This window comes from Mustelus asterias, chromosome 8 (assembly GCF_964213995.1).
Source record: "Mustelus asterias chromosome 8, sMusAst1.hap1.1, whole genome shotgun sequence".
NCBI lineage: Eukaryota > Metazoa > Chordata > Chondrichthyes > Carcharhiniformes > Triakidae > Mustelus > Mustelus asterias.
Window position 1 is genome coordinate 119226598 of NC_135808.1, and position 19203 is coordinate 119245800.

The 19203-nt window shown below is 46.9% G+C and overlaps 1 protein-coding gene across 5 annotated transcripts in view; it reads right to left on the reverse strand.

The window, feature by feature from the left end:
• The window catches only part of LOC144497493 (choline transporter-like protein 3), a 133644-nt gene that overhangs the window by 76980 nt on the left and 37461 nt on the right, over positions 1 to 19203 (reverse strand). For all 5 annotated transcript variants that reach the window (XM_078218843.1, XM_078218842.1, XM_078218841.1 and 2 more), the window contains exons 3-6: positions 13815 to 13957; positions 6397 to 6533; positions 3551 to 3644; positions 1085 to 1254 (exon numbers count right to left, since the gene is read on the reverse strand). In XM_078218843.1, the coding sequence (XP_078074969.1) occupies positions 1085 to 1254; positions 3551 to 3644; positions 6397 to 6533; positions 13815 to 13957 (544 nt within the window). The remainder of the gene's footprint in view (positions 1 to 1084; positions 1255 to 3550; positions 3645 to 6396; positions 6534 to 13814; positions 13958 to 19203) is intronic.

Sequence of the window (19203 nt, forward strand, 5' to 3'; positions counted from 1 at the left end):
AAAGGGACAATAGCAACTGCTCTATCCAGTGTCATGGCCTACTCACCCAGTGCCAGTGCCATGGCCCACTCAACCAGTATCATGGCCCACTCACCCAGTGCCAGTGCCATGGCCCACTCAGCCAGTGCCAGTGTCATGCCCCACTCAGCCAGTGCCATGGCCCACTCAGCCAGTGTCATGACCCACTCAGCCAGTGCCATGACCCACTCAGCCAGTGCCAGTGTCATGACCCACTCAGCCAGTGCCAGTGCCATGGCCCACTCAGCCAGTGCCAGTGTCATGCCCCACTCAGCCAGTGCCATGGCCCACTCAGCCAGTGTCATGACCCACTCAGCCAGAACCATGGCCCACTCAGCCAGTGTCATGACCCACTCAGCCAGTGCCATGGCCCACTCAGCCAGTGTCATGACCCACTCAGCCAGAACCATGGCCCCACTCAGCCAGTGCGATGGCCCACTCAGCCAGTGCCAGTGTCATGCCCCACTCAGCCAGTGCCATGGCCCACTCAGCCAGTGTCATGACCCACTCAGCCAGTACCAGTGCCATGATCCACTCAGCCAGTGCCATGGCCCATTCAGCCAGTGACAGTGCCATGGTCCACTCAGCCAGTGCCAGTGCCATGGCTCACTCAGCCAGTGCCAGTGCCATGGCCCACTCAGCCAGAGTCATGACTCACTCAGCCAGTGACGTGACCCACTCAGCCAGTGCCATAGCCCACTCAGCCAGTGCGATGACCCAACCTGCAATGCACCCAGTGCGATTGCGCCTTTCACAGATAATCTGTTAATGAACAGTTGCAACCCATTTGTAACATAAAAAATAAACATTATAACATGTCACGCAATAACCGTTGCTGCTTCTAAACTTTGCGTTGCTTCAACATTGGACAATTGGCCAGACTGCAATATGTGATAACAGAGTCTACACGGCCTCAATAATTGCTCCATCACTCTCACTATTATTGGTTGGTCACCCTGCACAGGGTGTCTCTAACACACCTTTCCCTGCTGTCACCAAGGACAACCTTCTCTAAAGTTCGCGCAGTTACACGTTAATCCAGTTCCCAGCAGAGAACAATCTTTACCTACTGCGAAAAAGCTGAGTCCTATAATGTATTCTTTGTTCGCCATGATGCCACCAATGATGCGCTGGAAGAAGTCACTCTCCTTGACCACGTTAATAAGGACAGTGAGAAAGTGGGAGTAGCAGGCAGGGCTCCGGGGAACACAGCGATTGAAGAGTGGGAATGACTGGCTAGGAGAGGAAAACAGTTCAATCGTAATTAACAAACTCGCCATTGTGTAAAGAAGGAACAAAACTGGCATTAACGTGGTGCCTTTTATAATGTCATAGCAGGAAGTCTCACAACATGGTCTCGCTGACATACCACACCTCGGGACATCGGCAAACAACAATAGATGAACGGACACCGCGCGACAATCACCAGACAGGAGTGTGCCCTTCCAGTCGGGGAACACTTCAGCAGTCAACGGCATTCAGCCTCCGATTTTGGATAAGCATTCTCCAAAGCGGCCTTCACGACACACGACAGCACAGAATCGCTGAGCAGAAACTGACCGCCATGTTCCGCATGCATGAGGACGGCCTCAACCAGGATCTTGGGTTCATGTCACACTACATGTAAAACCATTTGGCCTGGGTTTGCAAAATCTGACTAACTGTTCTGGCTTGAGACAGTTCACACATCTGTGCTCTCTCCAATCGCACTGTCTGTACCTGTAAAGACTCGCATTCCAACCGTTATCTTGCAATTGTGTCTTTGTCTATATATGCTGTGTTTGTGAAACCTGCCTCTCCACTCACCTGATGAAGGAGCAGCGCTCCGAAAGCTCGTGATTCCAAGTAAACCTGTTGGACTTTAACCTGGTGCTGTGAGACTTCTTACCATGCCCACCCCAGTCCAACGCCAGCATCTCCACATCATAATGTCATAAGATCATAGAATCCCTACAGTGCAGAAAGAGGCCATTTGGCCCATCGAGTCTGCACCGACCACAATCCCACCCAGGCCCTAACCCCGTAACACTAAGGGACAATTTACCATGGCCACTCAACCTAACCCTTTGGACTGTGGGAGGAAACCGGAGCACCCGGAGTAAACCCACGCAGACACGGGGAGAATGTGCAGACTCCGCACAGACAGTGACCCAAGTTGGGAATTGAACCCATGTCCCTGGCGCTGCGAGGCAGCAGTGCTAAACAGTGTGTCACCGTGTGCAGTCACTGTTGGAATGTGGGAGAATGGCGCAAACCAACTGAGCATAGCAAGCTCCCACAAACATCAGTGAGGCAAGGGGCAAGAGAATGTGTTCTGGTGGTGCTGATTGAGGGTTGGATATTGGCCAGGACAAGACTGTTGCAGCATCCTTCACGTTCGCCCGAGAGGACCTCACTTTACCGTCACACCTGAAAAGAGGCACCTCTGACTGTGTAGCACTCCCTCGCTGCTTGACTGATCGGTCAGCCTGGATCCTGTGTTTAAGTCTCTCGAGTGGAACTGAACACCAACCTTCTGATTTGGATCGGAGAGTGTTACTCACTGGCTGCCATCAAAGGACAAGGAAACTTGTTTTCACAGAAACACATCCAAACTTTGTTTCAAAATAAATTCAAACGGTACGGGCGGGAAAGTTGATGGGGTAACAATAAATACAGATGTGCGAATTCCTCTTTGGGAGGTCATTACCCTTGTCCCACCAGAGCATTAATCCCTTTTCAAGTCATCTTTGGGCGGCACAGTAGCATAGTGGTGAGCACTGCTGCCTCACAGCGCCAGGGACCCAGGTTCAATTCTGGCCTCGGGTAATTGTCTGTGTGGAGTTTGCACATTCTCTCCCCGTGTTTGTGTGGGTTTCCTCCGGGTGCTCCGGTTTCCTCCCACAGTCCAAAGATGTGTGGGTTAAGGTGGGTTGGCCATGATAAATTGCCCCTTAGTGTGAGGGGGACTAGCTAGGGTAAATGGGGTTATGGGGATAGGGCCTGGGAGGGATTGTGGTCGGTGCAGATTCGATGGGCTGAATGGTCTCCTTCTGCACTGTATGATTGCATGATTCTATGTGCGGGTTAGGTTGATTCGCCATGATGGATTGACCCTAGCGTCAGGGGGATTAGCAGGGTAAATGAGGGTGACGGGAATAGGGTCTGGGTCGGATTGTGGTCGGCACAGACTCGATGGGCCGAATGGTGTCCTTCTATACTGTGGGGATTCTATGATTTCCACTTCACATATTTCCTCAAGTAATTATTCAGCATAATCTATGCAAATTTATTGTTCCCATGCAGTTATCGAACAAATGGAGTGGCACAAAGGCTGATAATCAACAAGTCATACAACAGGATAGCATTGACTCCTAATCACTCTTTATTACAGGGCTATAAACTGGCACAAGATAACTTCAAAAGGTCTAATCACAGGGGAATGTGCCAAGGTACAATGAAATACATGGCTTCAGCTAGTCTAGGCAAGATGTGCTTCTCCGAATGCTAAACAGACCCACATTAAGAACCATAATCGACTGAATAAACTCACCTTGGGGGGACTGGTAACTTGGGACAGAAACGAGCTGCTTTAGAAGGCTCTGTGTAGTCAGAGACGTTTAAACTGTACACACATAAAAAGGAACCTGAGCAGGAACACAAAGATCAGGTTAATCACAGCAGGAAGCTGGGAACAGAAACTCAGTTCAAGAATGCAGCTTTTGAATGTTTGATCGGTAAAACACGACTGTGTTGCTATTTTACTTCCCTCCACACTGGGGCAGAGCTTTGCTGTTCATGTTGTACTTGTGTTTTTGTACAGCGAATCACAAACAACATTGGCAAAGCGACAGACCTTTAGAAACCTCCAGATGTACACACATGCGTGCACAGGCACTCACACACACAAACACACACGTACGTGTGTGTGCACACACACAATGCACGCACGCACACACAACTTTCAAGTTTGCTAATGGCACCACCATAGTGGGTTGGATCTCAAACAAAGATGAGACGGAGTACAGGAAATAAATAGAGAAGTTGGTGAATTGGTGGGATGACACTAATTTCTCCCTCAATGTCAGTAAAACAAAGGAGTTTGTCATTGACTTCAGGAAGTGTAGTGGAGGACATACCCCTGGCTACATCAACAGGGATAAAATGGAAATGGTTGAGAGCTTCAAGTTTTTAGGTGTCCAGTTCATCTACAACCTGTCCTGGTCCCTCCACGCCAACGCTATAGTTAAGAAAGCCCACCAACGCCTCTAATTTCTCAGGAGGCTGAGGCAATTTGGCATGTCCACCACAACTCTCACCAACTTTTACAGATGCACCATAGAAAGCATCCTTTCCAGATGTATCACAGCTTGGTATGGCTCCTGCTCTGATCAAGACTGCAAGAAACTACAAAGGATTGTGAATGTAGCCCAGTCCATCACGCAAACCAGCCCCCCATCCATTGACTCTGTATACACTTCCCGCTGCCTCGGCAAAGCAGCCAGCATAATTAAGGATCCCACGCACCCCTGACATTCTCTCTTCCACCTTTGTCTGATGGGAAAAAGATACAAAAGTCTGAGGTCACGTACCAACCAACTCAAGAACAGCTTCTTCCCTCTGTCATCAGACTTTTGAATGAAGCTACCTTATATTAAGTTGATCTTTCTCTACACCCTAGCTAGGACTGTAACACTACATTCTGCACTCTCTCCTTTCCTTCTCTATGAATGGTATACTTTGTCTGTATAGTGCGCAAGAAACAATACTTTTCATTGTATACTAATACTTGTGACAATAATAAATCAAATCACACACATCCACAATGCACACACAGACAAACACACGCCACACATGCACAAGCACGCATGCACACACACTGTGCACAAACACATGATGTACACACACATGTACACGCAACACACATAAACATGCATGCACAGACACCATGCACAAATAGACCAGGCACACGCACACATACAAGCAACACACACACACTGCAGAAAAGTGGAAGACTTTAAAAATAGAATATGAACACTGGTATCAGGTAATTATTGGCATGGGGTGGAAGGTTGTCACAGAGTTAGAAGCACAGAAGGTGGCTCACTGAGTTGGAGCTCTTGTCTGACTGGAAGCAGTGTGTAGCCACAACACTGCACATACAGGCACCCTTATGAATTCTTTCCGAGAACTCGCTTCCAATCAGATACTGAAACAGATTTTTGTTGCAGGGATGTACAACTGACTGTATCTGGTTGCAATCTATTTGAAAGCTGACTTTCTTGCTCACCTACTGAAATTTCAATGCTCTTCCTTCGGGTTTACATTTGCTGATGTGAAAAAAACAAAATCTATTCTTTCCTTTGCCGCTTTCGACAACAGAAAAAATGTGATAAGCCCAATTACCATCCTAACAGTGTGACTACAGTTCCTGGTCACTCCAGAGTACAGTGCTGTACTGTCACAATCTGATTTTCAATCAACAGTTGGTGAAACAAGGCAGGTGCCGGGGGCGGGGTGGGGGGGGGGGGGAGTCAGTGGACAATTGCATGATCTATGTTCTGCCCACTACGATTCCCATGGTGGGCGTGGCAGGAAAATTCTGCCCCAGGTTTGCTTTTTATTGCTGCCAGTTAGCTGAACAGGGTGATACAAGACAAAGCAATCTGTATCCAGGTTAAAGGCCAATAGAACAACAGCATCACTGGGTGGGATTGTGGTCGGTGCAGACTCGATAGACTGAATGGCCTCCTTCTGCACTGTAGGGTTTCTATGATTTCTATGATCGAATCCTACAGTGCATATGGAGGCCCTTCGGTCCATCAAGTCTGCCCCGACTATAACCCACCCAGGCCCTATCCCCATAACCCCATTTAGCATTGGCCATTTCACCTAACTTGCACATCTTTGGACTGTGGGAGGAAACCGGAGCACCCAGACGAAACCCACGCAGACACGGGGAGAACGTGCAAACTCCACACAGACTGACCCGAGGTCAGAATTGAACCGGGGTCCCTGGCACTGTGCGGCAGCAGTGCTAACCACTGTGCCACCGTATTGCATCTTTCATCACGAAAATGTTACGCTAAATTGTCAGGTGAGTGCAAACCTGGGCTATCTTTAATAACAAACACATTTTGCAAACATTTTCTGTTGACTTTTGATAGCTCCATTTCCTAAACTTCACACAATCATGACTCCTGGCAGGATTTTCCCCAGAGATTAATGAGAGGAGGTGGTTGAGGCAAATAGCATGGATGCATTTGAGGGAAAGAACGTGAGGGGGAAAGGATCGATGGACATGTTGAAATGCAGACATGAAGTCAAGAGGGTGGAAGGAGATTGATGTGGATCAATGACACAGAGCAGCTAGACTGATTTCTATATAACTGGACTTACCATTGGACTCTGCAAAATGTTTCAGCTCTTCCAGCCCATTCAACTCCTCTTGAGGACAGTCAGACACACAAATAGACAATGAATTTATTTTATGGTTCTTAATGTCCACATTGCAGGTGTTCAGAAAGAATACATGTCTGTTTGGAGACAAAACACTTCATTAATGTCTGAAAAATAGCATTTTTAAAATCCAGGCCAGGCTTAGAATTAGTTTCCTGTCAATGAGTGAGCTTATTAGCACACGGTTTGTTGAGTCTAATAATTGGTTTCATTGACACATTGAATCCCTACAGTGCAGAATAAGGCCATTCGGCCCATTGAGTCTGCACCGACTCTTACCCAGGCTTACCGCATAACCCAACTAATCCCAACCTATATATCGTTGGACACTAAAGGGCAATTTACTATGGCCAACCCACCTAACTTGCAAATCTTTGGACATTAGAGGAAATCGGAGCACTCGGAGGAAACGCACACAGATACGGGGTGAATGTGCAAAATCTACACAGTCACCCAAGGCCGGAATTGCACCTTGGTCCCTGGTGCTGTGAGGCAGGTGTGCTACCCACTGTGCCATTGTGCCGCTCCAAAGACAAAGACATCCTTGCTGTCAGTAGTAGTGATTACATCACGTCAAGTCAAAGACCATCCAGATATTGGCACACACCAGGCAGGAAGAGTTCCTTACAACAGTCTGGGGCAGTGTGGTAACTAAAGAATATCTATGGGCACAGTTTGAAGGAATTAGAGTGACCACATGTTGTCCCTGGGGGTCTCAGCTCTTTGCTGCTCTGAATTCAGAGATTGTTCCCTTCAAAGTTAGTGTTCAAGGAGATTCCGTTCTAACAGAAAACCTTTATCTTTCACATTTTCAACCATCAAGGATCATCAAAATTACAGATCTTCAGTCTGTGGTTTTTTTCCACATGTTGATACTTGTACAATCCAACTACAACTCTCACCAACTTTTACAGATGCACTATAGAAAGCATTCTTTCTGGTTGTATCACAGTTTGGTATGGCTCCTGCTCTGCCCAAGACTGCAAGAAACTACAAAGGGTCGTGAACGTAGCCCAGTTCATCACACAAACCAGCTTCCCATCCATTGACACTGTCTACGCTTCCTACTGCCTTGGAAAAGCAGCCAGCATAATCAAGGACCCCACACACCCCGGACATTCTCTCTTCCACTTTCCTCCATCGGGTAAAAAATACATAAGTCTGAGGTCACGTACCAACCAACTCAAGATCAGTTTTTTCCCTGCTGCCATCAGACTTTTGAATGGACCTACCTCATATTAAGTTCACTTTTCTCTGCACCCCAGCTATGTCTGTAACACTACAGTCTGCACTCTCTTCTGTCCTTCTCTATGAACGGTATGCTTTGTCTATATAGCGTGCAAGAAGTAATACTTTGCACTGTATACTAATACATGTAACAATAATAAATCAAAGCACATGCACACACACACACACTGCACTCTCTCCTTTCCTTCTCCCCTATGTACTCTATGAACGGTATGCTTTGTCTGTACAGCATGCAAGAAACAATGCTTTTCACTGTATACCAATACATGTGACAATAATAAATCAAATCAAATCAAAGGCACAAGAGAGCAGAGCACCATGGGCACAGTGTAAGGCTGCATTAACACATAGCAGTGATACTTTTATGTGAGGAATAAAAGAATGACCAGGGTGAGGTTAGGGCCGGTCAAGGACAGTCCTGGGAACTTGTGTATGGAGTCAGTAGAGATAGGCGAGGTGATGAATGAATACTTTTCTTCAGTGTTCACCAAGGAAAGGGGCCATGTTTTTGAGGAAGAGAAGGTGTTACAGGCTAATAGGCTGGAGGAAATAGATGTTCAGAGGGAGGATGTCCTGGCAGTTTTGAATAAACTGAAGGTCGATAAGTCCCCTGGACCTGATGAAATATATCCTAGGATTCTTTGGGAGGCAAGGGATGAGATTGCAGAGCCTTTGACTTTGATCTTTGGGTCCTCGCTGTCCACAGGGATGGTGCCAGAGGACTGGAGAATGGCAAATGTTGTTCCTCTGTTTAAGAAAGGGAATAGAAATGACCCTGGTAATTATAGACCGGTTAGTCTTACTTCGGGGGTTGGTAAGTTGATGGAAAAAGTCCTTAGAGATGGAATTTACAACCATTTAGAAAGATGCGGATTAATCCGGGATAGTCAGTACGGATTCGTGAAGGGCAAGTCGTGCCTCACAAATTTGATAGAATTTTTTGAGGAGGTAACTAAGTGTGTTGATGAAGGTAGGGCAGTTGATGTCATATACATGGATTTTAGTAAGGCGTTTGATAAGGTCCCCCATGGTCAGCTTATGATGAAAGTGAGGAGGTGTGGGATAGAGGGAAAGTTGGCCGATTGGATAGGTAACTGGCTATCTGATCGAAGACAGAGGGTGGTGGTGGATGGAAAATTTTCGGATTGGAGGCAGGTTGCTAGCAGAGTGCCACAGGGATCAGTGCTTGGTCCTCTGCTCTTTGTGATTTTTATTAATGACTTAGAGGAGGGGGCTGAAGGGTGGATTTGCTGATGACACCAAGATTGGTGGAGTAGTGGATGAGGTGGAGGGCTGTTGTAGGCTGCAAAGAGACATAGATAGGATGCAAAGCTGGGCTGAAAAATGGCAAATGGAGTTTAACCCTGATAAATGTGAGGTGATTCATTTTGGTAGGACTAATTTAAATGTGGATTACAGGGTCAAAGGTAGGGTTCTGAAGACTGTGGAGGAACAGAGAGATCTTGGGGTCTATATCCACAGATCTCTAAAGGTTGCCACTCAAGTGGATAGAGCTGTGAAGAAGGCCTATAGTGTGTTAGCTTTTATTAACAGGGGGTTGGAGTTTAAGAGCCATGGGGTTATGCTGCAACTGTACAGGACCTGGTGAGACCACATTTGGAATATTGTGTGCAGTTCTGGTCACCTCACTATAAGAAGGATGTGGAAGCACTGGAAAGAGTGCAGAGGAGATTTACCAGGATGCTGCCTGGTTTGGAGGGTAGGTCTTATGAGGAAAGGTTGAGGGAGCTAGGGCTGTTCTCTCTGGAGTGGAGGAGGCTGAGGGGAGACTTAATAGAGGTTTATAAAATGATGAAGGGGATAGATAGAGTGAACGTTCAAAGACTATTTCCTCGGGTGGATGGAGCTATTACAAGGAGGCATAAGTATAGGGTTCGTGGTGGGAGATATAGGAAGGATATCAGAGGTAGGTTCTTTACGCAGAGTGTGGTTGGGGTGTGGAATGGGCTGCCTGCAGTGATAGTGGAGTCAGACACTTTAGGAACATTTAAGCGGTTATTGGATAGGCACATGGAGCACACCAGGATGATAGGGAGTGGGATAGCTTGATCTTGGTTTCAGATAAAGCTCGGCACAACATCATGGGCCGAAGGGCCTGTTCTGTGCTGTACTGTTCTATGCTCTATGTTCTATAAGAGGCAGAATTTATCCAACTCAGGGCCGGCCGTTGGGGTAGGGGGAAGAAGGTGCCAATCAAAGCCAGGTTCAGCTCCACAGGAAGTGTGGTGCTTCTTATGTAAACCCCACACCTATCATGGCCAGCTGTAGAACAGGTTTGGTTGGTGGGATGTGGAAGAGGCAGGAAAAGCTGTGTGAAATGGGATCGAGAAGGCTGGAATGGTAAATACATATTTTCTAAAGTGATCACATAACTGCAAAAAATCATTATTTTTCCACCTTCAACACCAGCACAAGTTTATCTCTTCACCCTCTCCACTCTGAAGGCTTTAAGTGCTGGCTGGGGTTACATTGTTAAATGTACCGATCATCACGTTCTCTGCATGCAGTCAGAGCGTTGAACGCTGTTGAAAGTATCAAGGCTGATCCTGATCCAATCGAGCCCTGACTGGGGCTATTCACGGTGGAGATGGGACTGCGGTGGTGGCATGCTACAGATCACTTGGGAAATCTGAGTTGCTGTGGCAACACCATAGCCTGGAGCTATGGATGGTGACAGTAGAGGCTACAACTTTCCATCGCATGGCTGATCAGGAATCTCTTCCACTCCTACCACCTGCCAGTGGCATGTGTTGGAAGGATTTGCAGGTTGATATCAACCTGTTTGGGCAGGATTGTACCGGCTCTTTTAACATCTAGGCTGGGTACAGCCAACTCACTTAGAGTTGTGGTCAAACATGGGACTTTCCCGGCTCAATTGGTCTCACTATCCAAGTCACCATGGAGGCACAGTCATTAGCACTGCTATCACACAGCGCCAGGGACCCGGGTTTGATTCCGGCCTTGGGTGACTGTGTGGAGTTTGCACATTCTCCCCATGTCTGTGTGGGTGCCTTCCGGGTGCTCGGTTTCCTCCCACATTCCAAAGATGTGCAGGTTAGGTGGACTGGCCATGCTAAATTGCCCCTAATTGTCCCGAGATGTGTTAGTTCCAAAGATGTGCAAGGTTATGGGGATAGGGCGGAGGATGGGCCTGGGTAAGATACTCTGCCAGAGTTGGTACAGACACACTGGGCTGAATGGCCTCCTTCTGCACTGTAGGGATTCTATGGCTTGAGTCATTGAAAGGTCAGTAACATGCAAAGTTAACTTTCTTCACAAATTCTGACCAACCCGCTGAGGTGTTTCCCGATGCTTTATTTTTATTTTGGACATTATCTGCAATATTTTGCTTTTCGGGATCAAGTCTCTCTCACTTGGACACAAAAACTCACTGCAGGAGAAGGAAATAGATTCTCGGCAAGGCTCAAGGAACTCATGTTTTATTATCTTCATTATTTCTTCACAAGATCAGACAATTCCACTCACAGCCATCCATTTGTGAGACACACAACTTGACATTTGTTCACCTTCCCCATCCCGTCTATATTACCTTCTGCCCAGCCTCACCCCTAAAGTCCTTTGAGACATCCTTTTGTTAGTGAGGGGGACTGCAGAAATGCCAGTTGCTACAAGAATGGACCTTGAATTAAAACCAATCAATCAGAGTCAAGCTGCCTGGTTTATATTTTCAAACAATGCTTGGCAGTTAACTGTCAGTCACTATTAACTGGTGCATTCTTCATGATAACACTTCTACCAATCAAACTCCACTTGTCAGCTGATCAGCACTCTCTACTCAAACAATATAAAGTTGCTGTTTCCACTGACATTGATATTCTTGCAATTGTCCTGATGAGTGCAAGATGAAAAGCTTCGACAAAATATCTTTTTTCAATAACACTAAAATCTCTTCACCCCTGCTCCTCCAGTAGCTTGTTCATCCCGAGCTAAGGGTGAATAATGATTAATTTCAGGAACAAAGGTGTCATTATCCAATAGGCACATCAATAACACTTAAATATCGACAATTCTCTGGACTGAGCATACTAACAATGATTCTGCTGGGAAAATTTTGTTTGAGGGAGTGATCAGAAATAAAATCTGTCTCAACATCAACTGTGATGCAAGCTTGGCTCAATAGCAGCACCGGGACCTTGGAGTGGGAAGGTTGTAGGTTCAAGCTTGACTGTAGAACTTGAATACATGATGTGCAAGAACTAGGGAGTGGCGACACTAGGGTACTAATGTCAATTGGGATAATGTTAGAGTAAAGGGTATGCAGAATTTCTGAACTTTGTTCAGGAGCTCTTCCTTGATCAGTGTGATCTCAACCCAACTGGAAAGGAAGCATTGCTGAATCTGGTGCTGGGATGAGGTGGATCAAGTGGACTAAATCTCTGTGGGGAGCATTTGGGTAAGAGTGATCATTGCATAACATAAGGTTTAGATTATTAATGGCGAAAAGCAAGGAACAGTCTAATATAGAGCTTCCAAATTGGAAGAGGGCTAATTTGAACGTGATGAAAAGGCATCTAGCCAAGGTAAAATAGAACCAGAGACTGAGAGGAAAAACAATAACTGAACGATGGGTGATCTTAAGCAAGAAATTATTCAGGTACAAGCTAAATACATTCCAGAAAGGGCAAAAGGTAAGGGTACTGTGATGACTTCAGCCAGGCTTGCTAGAGTATGAACTACCTGATGAGTCTTAATTGATGGTTAAATCAGGGAGCCTCATGCTCCCTATTTAAAGCAGGTGTGTCAGACTCCCAGCCTGCATTCAGCAGGGAGCAACTGGAGAGTTGGCTGTGTACAGATGTATGGTATAAATAAAGTAACTTGGTGATGGGACTTTTCGCCTCCGTGGAGTTATTACAGGTACCAAAAAAGCCAGTTCATTGCTCAACGGGATCACAAATAGCGAAGAGGTTTTACTCACAGGAACCATTCCTGGACTGTGGCGTACCATATCAAATTGTGGATAAACTACACTGCCTACACGATTAATGGATCATTTCAAAGCAATACCAACAATAACAGATCTCTTTACCAGAGCACAATTTCAATTCACTCTACACCACGGATAGGCACACTCTTACCATCAATACCCTTTACCAAAACAGTTTAATGCCACAAATATTCTGAAGAAAGGTCTAACTTTATTTGCTGACAATAAGCTTTGAGCTGAACTCTTAGAATAACAATCTTTTTGGGTTCTTGCTGGAACATGAAGGGCAGCACGGTGGCATGGTGGTTAGCACTGCTGCCTCACAGCGCCAGGGACACGGCTTGGGCCACTGGCTGTGCGGAGTCTGCACATTCTCCCCATGTCTGCGTGGGTTTCCCCCGGGTGCTCCGGTTTCCTCCCACAGTCTGAAAGACGTGCCGGTTTGGTGCATTCGGTGCATCTCCCTCAGTGTACCCGAACAGGCGCCGGAGTGTGGCAACTAGGGGATTTTCACAGTCACCTCATTGCAGTGTTAATGTAAGCTACTGGTGACACTAACAAATAAACTTAAAGATGAAGCGGAGTGACTTCCCCTTCAAATATAAATGCTTTCTAACCCCTCACATCTCTACTTACACCCAGAGTAGAAACATGAGAAGTGATGGGTTTCTCACAACCTATACTCTTTGCTGCAGCTTTCTTTAGATTAAAGCAAGCCATGGATACCAATGCCACCGGTTTGTTCATTAGTTCCTAACAGTTTGTCTCAAAATGTCCGACTTTCTATCAGTGAAAACATGCCAGTCTTTCTGATTCGCCCTTACCTTCCACATTCCCCGCCCAAGGACAAACAGTCAAGTTTCAGCTGTTCAAATAATAAAAGCAAATTACTGCGGACGCTTTGACAAAGGGTCATCTGGACTCGAAACGTCAGCTCTTTTCTCTCCTTACAGATGCTGCCAGACCTGCTGAGACTTTCCAGCGCTTTCTCTTGAAGTTTCAGCTGTTTGATTGGCCAGCGCTAACCCTTTATCAACCACCTTCTTGTGTGTTTGTAAAACGCTACGTACAAAAAGAGAGTAATCCACCATAATATATAAACAGTACGTCCGCACTGGGAGATCTTTTAAAAGGTACCCACTTTCTGCTGGTCATGTCTTGTCCTGACAGCGAAGCCCCCTTAATCGGCGAGTTTTTCTTTCCACAGATGTTCCCAAAGCTGTCGTACCCAAAGATGAGTCGTTCTGCGGAACCGACTGTCACAGCGTAGCCAGCTATGAACATCTGGGTGGAGGGAACAAACAACCGCTGTCAGTAAAGAGGAAGAAGCAATTGCTCAAAAAACATCTGGAGCTCCAAATAATGTTCTCAAATTGACTGTATTATAATCATCACATGGGGCGGCACGGTGACACAGTGGTTAGCACTGCTGCCTCACAGCAGCAGGGACCCAGGTTCGATTCCCTGTTTGGGTTACTGTCTGTGTGGAGTTTGCACATTCTCCCCATGTCTGCGTGGGTTTCCTCCGGGTGCTCCGGTTTCCTCCCACAGTCCATAGGTGTGTGGGCTAGGTGGATTGGCCATGCTAAATTGCCCCTTGGTGTCAGGGGGTCTAGCTAGGGTAAAGGTATGAGGTTACAGGCTTAGGGCCTAGGTGGGATTTTGGCCGGTGCAGACTCGATGGACCGAATGGCCTCTTGTCTGCACTGTAGGATTCTATAATTCTACACACTATTTATTTTATCCTTACCGTTACACTTCCTCTTAAGAGTTCTGCAATTGTACTCCCCCACCCCCGCCAACCCGTAGTCCTACAGAAGGGTTGGGGTTCATCGAAGTGATATTACCCCTTTGGACAAAACAGCAAGATTTTTTTGTATGATTCCAGATGTAAGAACAATTAGTCAGAATTGGGGCGGCACGGTGGCACAGTGGTTAGCACTGCTGCCTCATAGCGCCACGGACCTGGGTTCAATTCCCGGCTTGGGTCACTGTCTGTATGGAGCTTGCACGTTCTCCCCATGTCTGCATGGGTTTCCTCCAGGTGCTCCAGTTTCCTCCCACATTCCAAAGTTGTGCGGGTTAGGTGGACTGGCCTTAGCATCAGGGGAACTAGCTCGGGTAAATGCATGTGATGATGGGGATAGGCTCTGGGTGGGATCGTGGTTGGTGCAGACTCGATGGGCTGAACGGTCTCCTTCTGCACTGTAGGATTCTATGATCTAGAATTGTGTCTCAACACGTTATAAAATATTTTATCTGCACTACAATCAGAATTCCAACATTGGTTTTTACTTTCCAAAGCAAACATTGTCAAAGGACTTTGGATCTTTGGCTTGGGTTGAAAAGTGGCATCCGCACCACACAAGCGCCAGACAATGACCAGCTCTAACAAGAAATAGTCTAACTGACATTCAATGGGGGGGGGGGGGAGAGAGAGTCGGGGTTTTTTGATTTGATTTGATTTATTATTGTCACATGTATTGATATACAGTGAAAAGTATTGTTTCTTGTGCCCTATACAGACAAAGCATACTATTCATTGAGTACATAAGGGAGGAGGAAAGGAGAGGGTGTAGAATGTAGTGTTACAATAATGGCTAGGGTGTAGAGAAAAATCAACTTAATATAAGGTAGGTCCATTCAAAAGCCTGATGGCAGCAGGGAAGAAGCTGTTCTTGAATCGGTTGGTACATGATCTCAGACTTTTGTCTCTTTGTCCCAATGGAAGAAGGTGGAAGAGAATATATCCAGGGTGCGTGGGGTCCTTGATTATGCTGGCTGCTTTGCCGAGGCAGCGGGAAGTATAGATGTGTTTGAATACACTCCACTTGCCTGGATGAATGTAACAACCTTCTGGAAGCTTGACATCATCCAAGACAAAACAGCCCATTTGCCAGGTTAGCCACCCATTAACTTAAGCATTCAGCATCAACACACCATGTCAGCAGTGTACCATTTCCAAGATGCATTGCAGCAACTCACCAAGGCTTCTACTGTAGCACCTTTATTCCCCAAAATATGCTTTATTTATAAGAAATCTGCAAGAACATTACAAACATTTCAAAATGGCCATCACACAAAAAGCAATAGTATTCAGGTTCTTTACATACAGCAAGTAACAACACTCTGGGATGCTGCAATACAGTCAAAGAAACATTGCAGACATTTTACAAGAGTCCTTACAAATGGTGAAAAGGTATTTAAAGTCTAGAAGAGTGAGGGGGATCTCACAGAAACTTATAAAATTCTAACAGGGTTAGACAGGGTAGATTCAGAAAGAATATTCCCGATGGTGGGGCAGTCCAGAACTAGCAGTCATAGTTTGAGGATAAGGGGTAAACTTTTTAGAACTGAGGTGAGGAGAAATTTCTTCACCCAGAGGGTGGAGAATGTGTGGAATTCACTCCCACTGAATGTAGTTGAGGCCAAAATGTTGTCTGATGTCAAGAAGAAGTTAGATATAGCTCTTGGGGCTAAAGGGATCAAGGGATATGGGGAGAAGGGGAGGGGGGGTGGTCAGGATATTGAATTTGATGATCAGCCATGATCATAATGAATGGCAGAGCAGGCTCAAAGGGCTGAATGGCCTACTCCTGCTTCTACTTTCTATGTTTCTAAAGGTTACCTACATAGAACAAGTTGCACTCCAAGGTGCTTCAGTACAAGTGAGATACATGTAATGTTCACTGTATGCGTACAGTGAGTCATTCAGCCCGAGGAGGTTCTGCTCCCCTTAGGCCACTGTGGTTGAAAGGTCTTCGAGAGTAACCTTTGGTTTCTACTGTAGCACCTTTCGATTAACCCCTAATACCTGGGAGAGTCAACATCGCAGATGCATATGGCATCACCACCTGAAATTTCCCCTCTAAGTCACACAACAGCACTACACAATTACCCACACTACACACACTGCAGCATTTCACAAAGACAGCACACTACCAACTTCTCAACAGTAGTTAGAGATGGGCGATAGATTTTGACTTTACCAGTGACACCAACATGAATGATTACAAAAACCAAATGAGTTAGTTTGAAAGTGTAGTCACTGTTATGTGAACAAATACATAACAGGTGGCAGGGTGGCACAGTGCTTAGCACTGCTGCCTCAAAGCGCCAGGGACTCGGGTTCGATTCCGGCCCTGGGTGACTGTCTGTGTGGAGCTTGCACGTTCTCACCATGTCTGCGTGGATTTCCTCCGGGTGCTCCAGTTTCCTCCCACAGTCCAAAGTTGTGCAGGTTAAATGGATTGGCCATGGTAAATTGCCCCTTAGTGTCTCAAGACGTGTAGGTTAGGGGGATTAGCAGGGTAAATACGTGGGGTTACGGGGATAGGGCCTGGGTAAGATGCCCTGTCGGACTGTCGGTGCAGATTGGATGGGCTGAATGGTCTCCTTCTGCACTCTAGGGATTCTATGAAATTCTACAGACAGACAAGGTCCCACACCCCACCCTGACTTGGAAATATATTGCCATTCCTTCATTGTCACTGGGTCAAAATCTTGGAACTGTGGATGTACCTACACCTCATGGGCTGCCGCGGTTCTCGAAGGCAGCTCACCACCAACTCCATGAAAGAATAACAAAAAACAGCAATTCAGATAAATGTGCAGTTACTCTGTTTTAGGTGGTGTGGGTTAAGGAAGGAAATGTGTCTGGGACAAGGACGATTCCCTGCTCTTGGAGTATCAGAACTTGTGGATCAGAAACTGGCTTCTGCTATTCAGTGGTGAACCCGCAATTGGCAAATCTTGCAAATGACTCATGAGTCCTGCAGTCTGATGAAGTATTAATTCTTGCTGCTTTGTGCATCTAATTGCTCAAGCTGTGTTTAAAATTCCTTCAAGAGGTTCGAGACTCGAGTAAGTAAACCACAACTGCTGGTTGAGTGGCAGACAAATCCATCAAACTGCTTGGAACCATAGCAAGCATGATTCAAAAGAAAAACACAATTTAACAAGTGTTAGCAGATGCCACAGACACAGCTCTCAACTAACTGTGGTCAGAACAACCCAAAAATTCCAGTGGTGAACTTTCAGTGGGGGTGGAGAGAGGTATTTGCTTACACTGCCTTACGTATGGGTGTGTGTGTGTGGTGGAAATTTATTATGGGGCTTTGGCAAGTGTTCAGAAACAAGATTTTTTTATTTTTTTATCAGTGTCACAAGTAACACTGCAATGAAGTTACTGTGAGTATCCCCTAGTCGCCACACTCCGGCACTTGTTAGGGTACACTGAAGGAGAATTTAGCATGGCCAATGCACCTAACCAGCACGTCTTTCGGACTGTGGGAGGAAACCGGAGCACCCGGAGGAAACCCATGCCCACAGTCACCCAAGCTGGGAATCGAACCCGGGTCCCTGGCGCTGTGAGGCAGCAATGCTAACCACTGTGCCGCTGTCAAGGTACAAAACTGAAAATGTTGCCAGACTTTCACTGGGGTTCCGTGATCGATTGTTTTTAGGAGACCAGACTTCTAAATTTTAAATGCACACTCCTCCTGGAATAACCAAGGCTCTTTGCAATGCTGGATTCAAGACACATTTAGTCATCCCTTGTGTAACAAATTGACAGAAATATGTGATGCAGGGCATGATTTTATCGCCTGGCAATCAGTGCAGCAAGCTGGGAAAATAGCATGCGATGCTAAAAATCTGATTTGCACGCAGTGTGAAACGGTTTGCCCTCCGTAAAGTGACCGATGGCCTGTCCGTCCAGGCAGGCAATTACATCCACTTCAGTGTGGATCAGGCCCAACAGGATGCCCGAGCTGCAGGCTTCATTGCCATTGCCGGGATGCCCCATGTGCGGGGCTATAGATGGCACACACATCGCCCTGTGGGCCCCGTATGATTAAGGGGTGCCCTTCATCAGCAGGTAGGGGTTCCACTCACTTGATGTTCAGATAGTGTGTGACCCTATTCTGAACATCATGCAGGCCTGTGCACAGCACCCAGCGGGCATGACAGCTGCACCCTGCAGAGGGCAGACATTCCTGGGATCTTTGAGGATTACCCCAGGCTGCCAGGATGGCTCGTGGGGGACAAGTGCGACCAACTGCAGTCATAGCTGGTGATGCCAGTGCAGAGGCCCAGACTGATGCGTAGCCGCTATAATGAAGCCCAGGCTGCCACCCGGTTCATTGTGGAGTGACGCACCAAGCTCCTGAAGATGCAATTCCACTACTCTGGCGGCACCCTCCAGTATGGCCCTGCACCGCATCATTATGGTCTTCTGTGCCCTCCACAACTTGGCACGGCAGCGGGGAGACATCTTGGAGGAGGAAGAGGAGGCCCAGGCTGAAGCTCCTGAGGAGGAGGCCCAGGAGAATGTGGAGGACAAGGCGGAGGAGGAGCCAGAGGATGGAGGAGGGGCAGCTGCAAGGGTCCAGCAGGGCAAGTTGGCGAGGGAGGCGCTCATCGTCACAAGGTTCTCCCACTAGGTATCCCGCAGCTCCAACTCCCAACCTGACATGCTGGCAGCGCCCACTGAACACCTTGGCACTGCCCACTGGGCTGTGGGCAGTGCC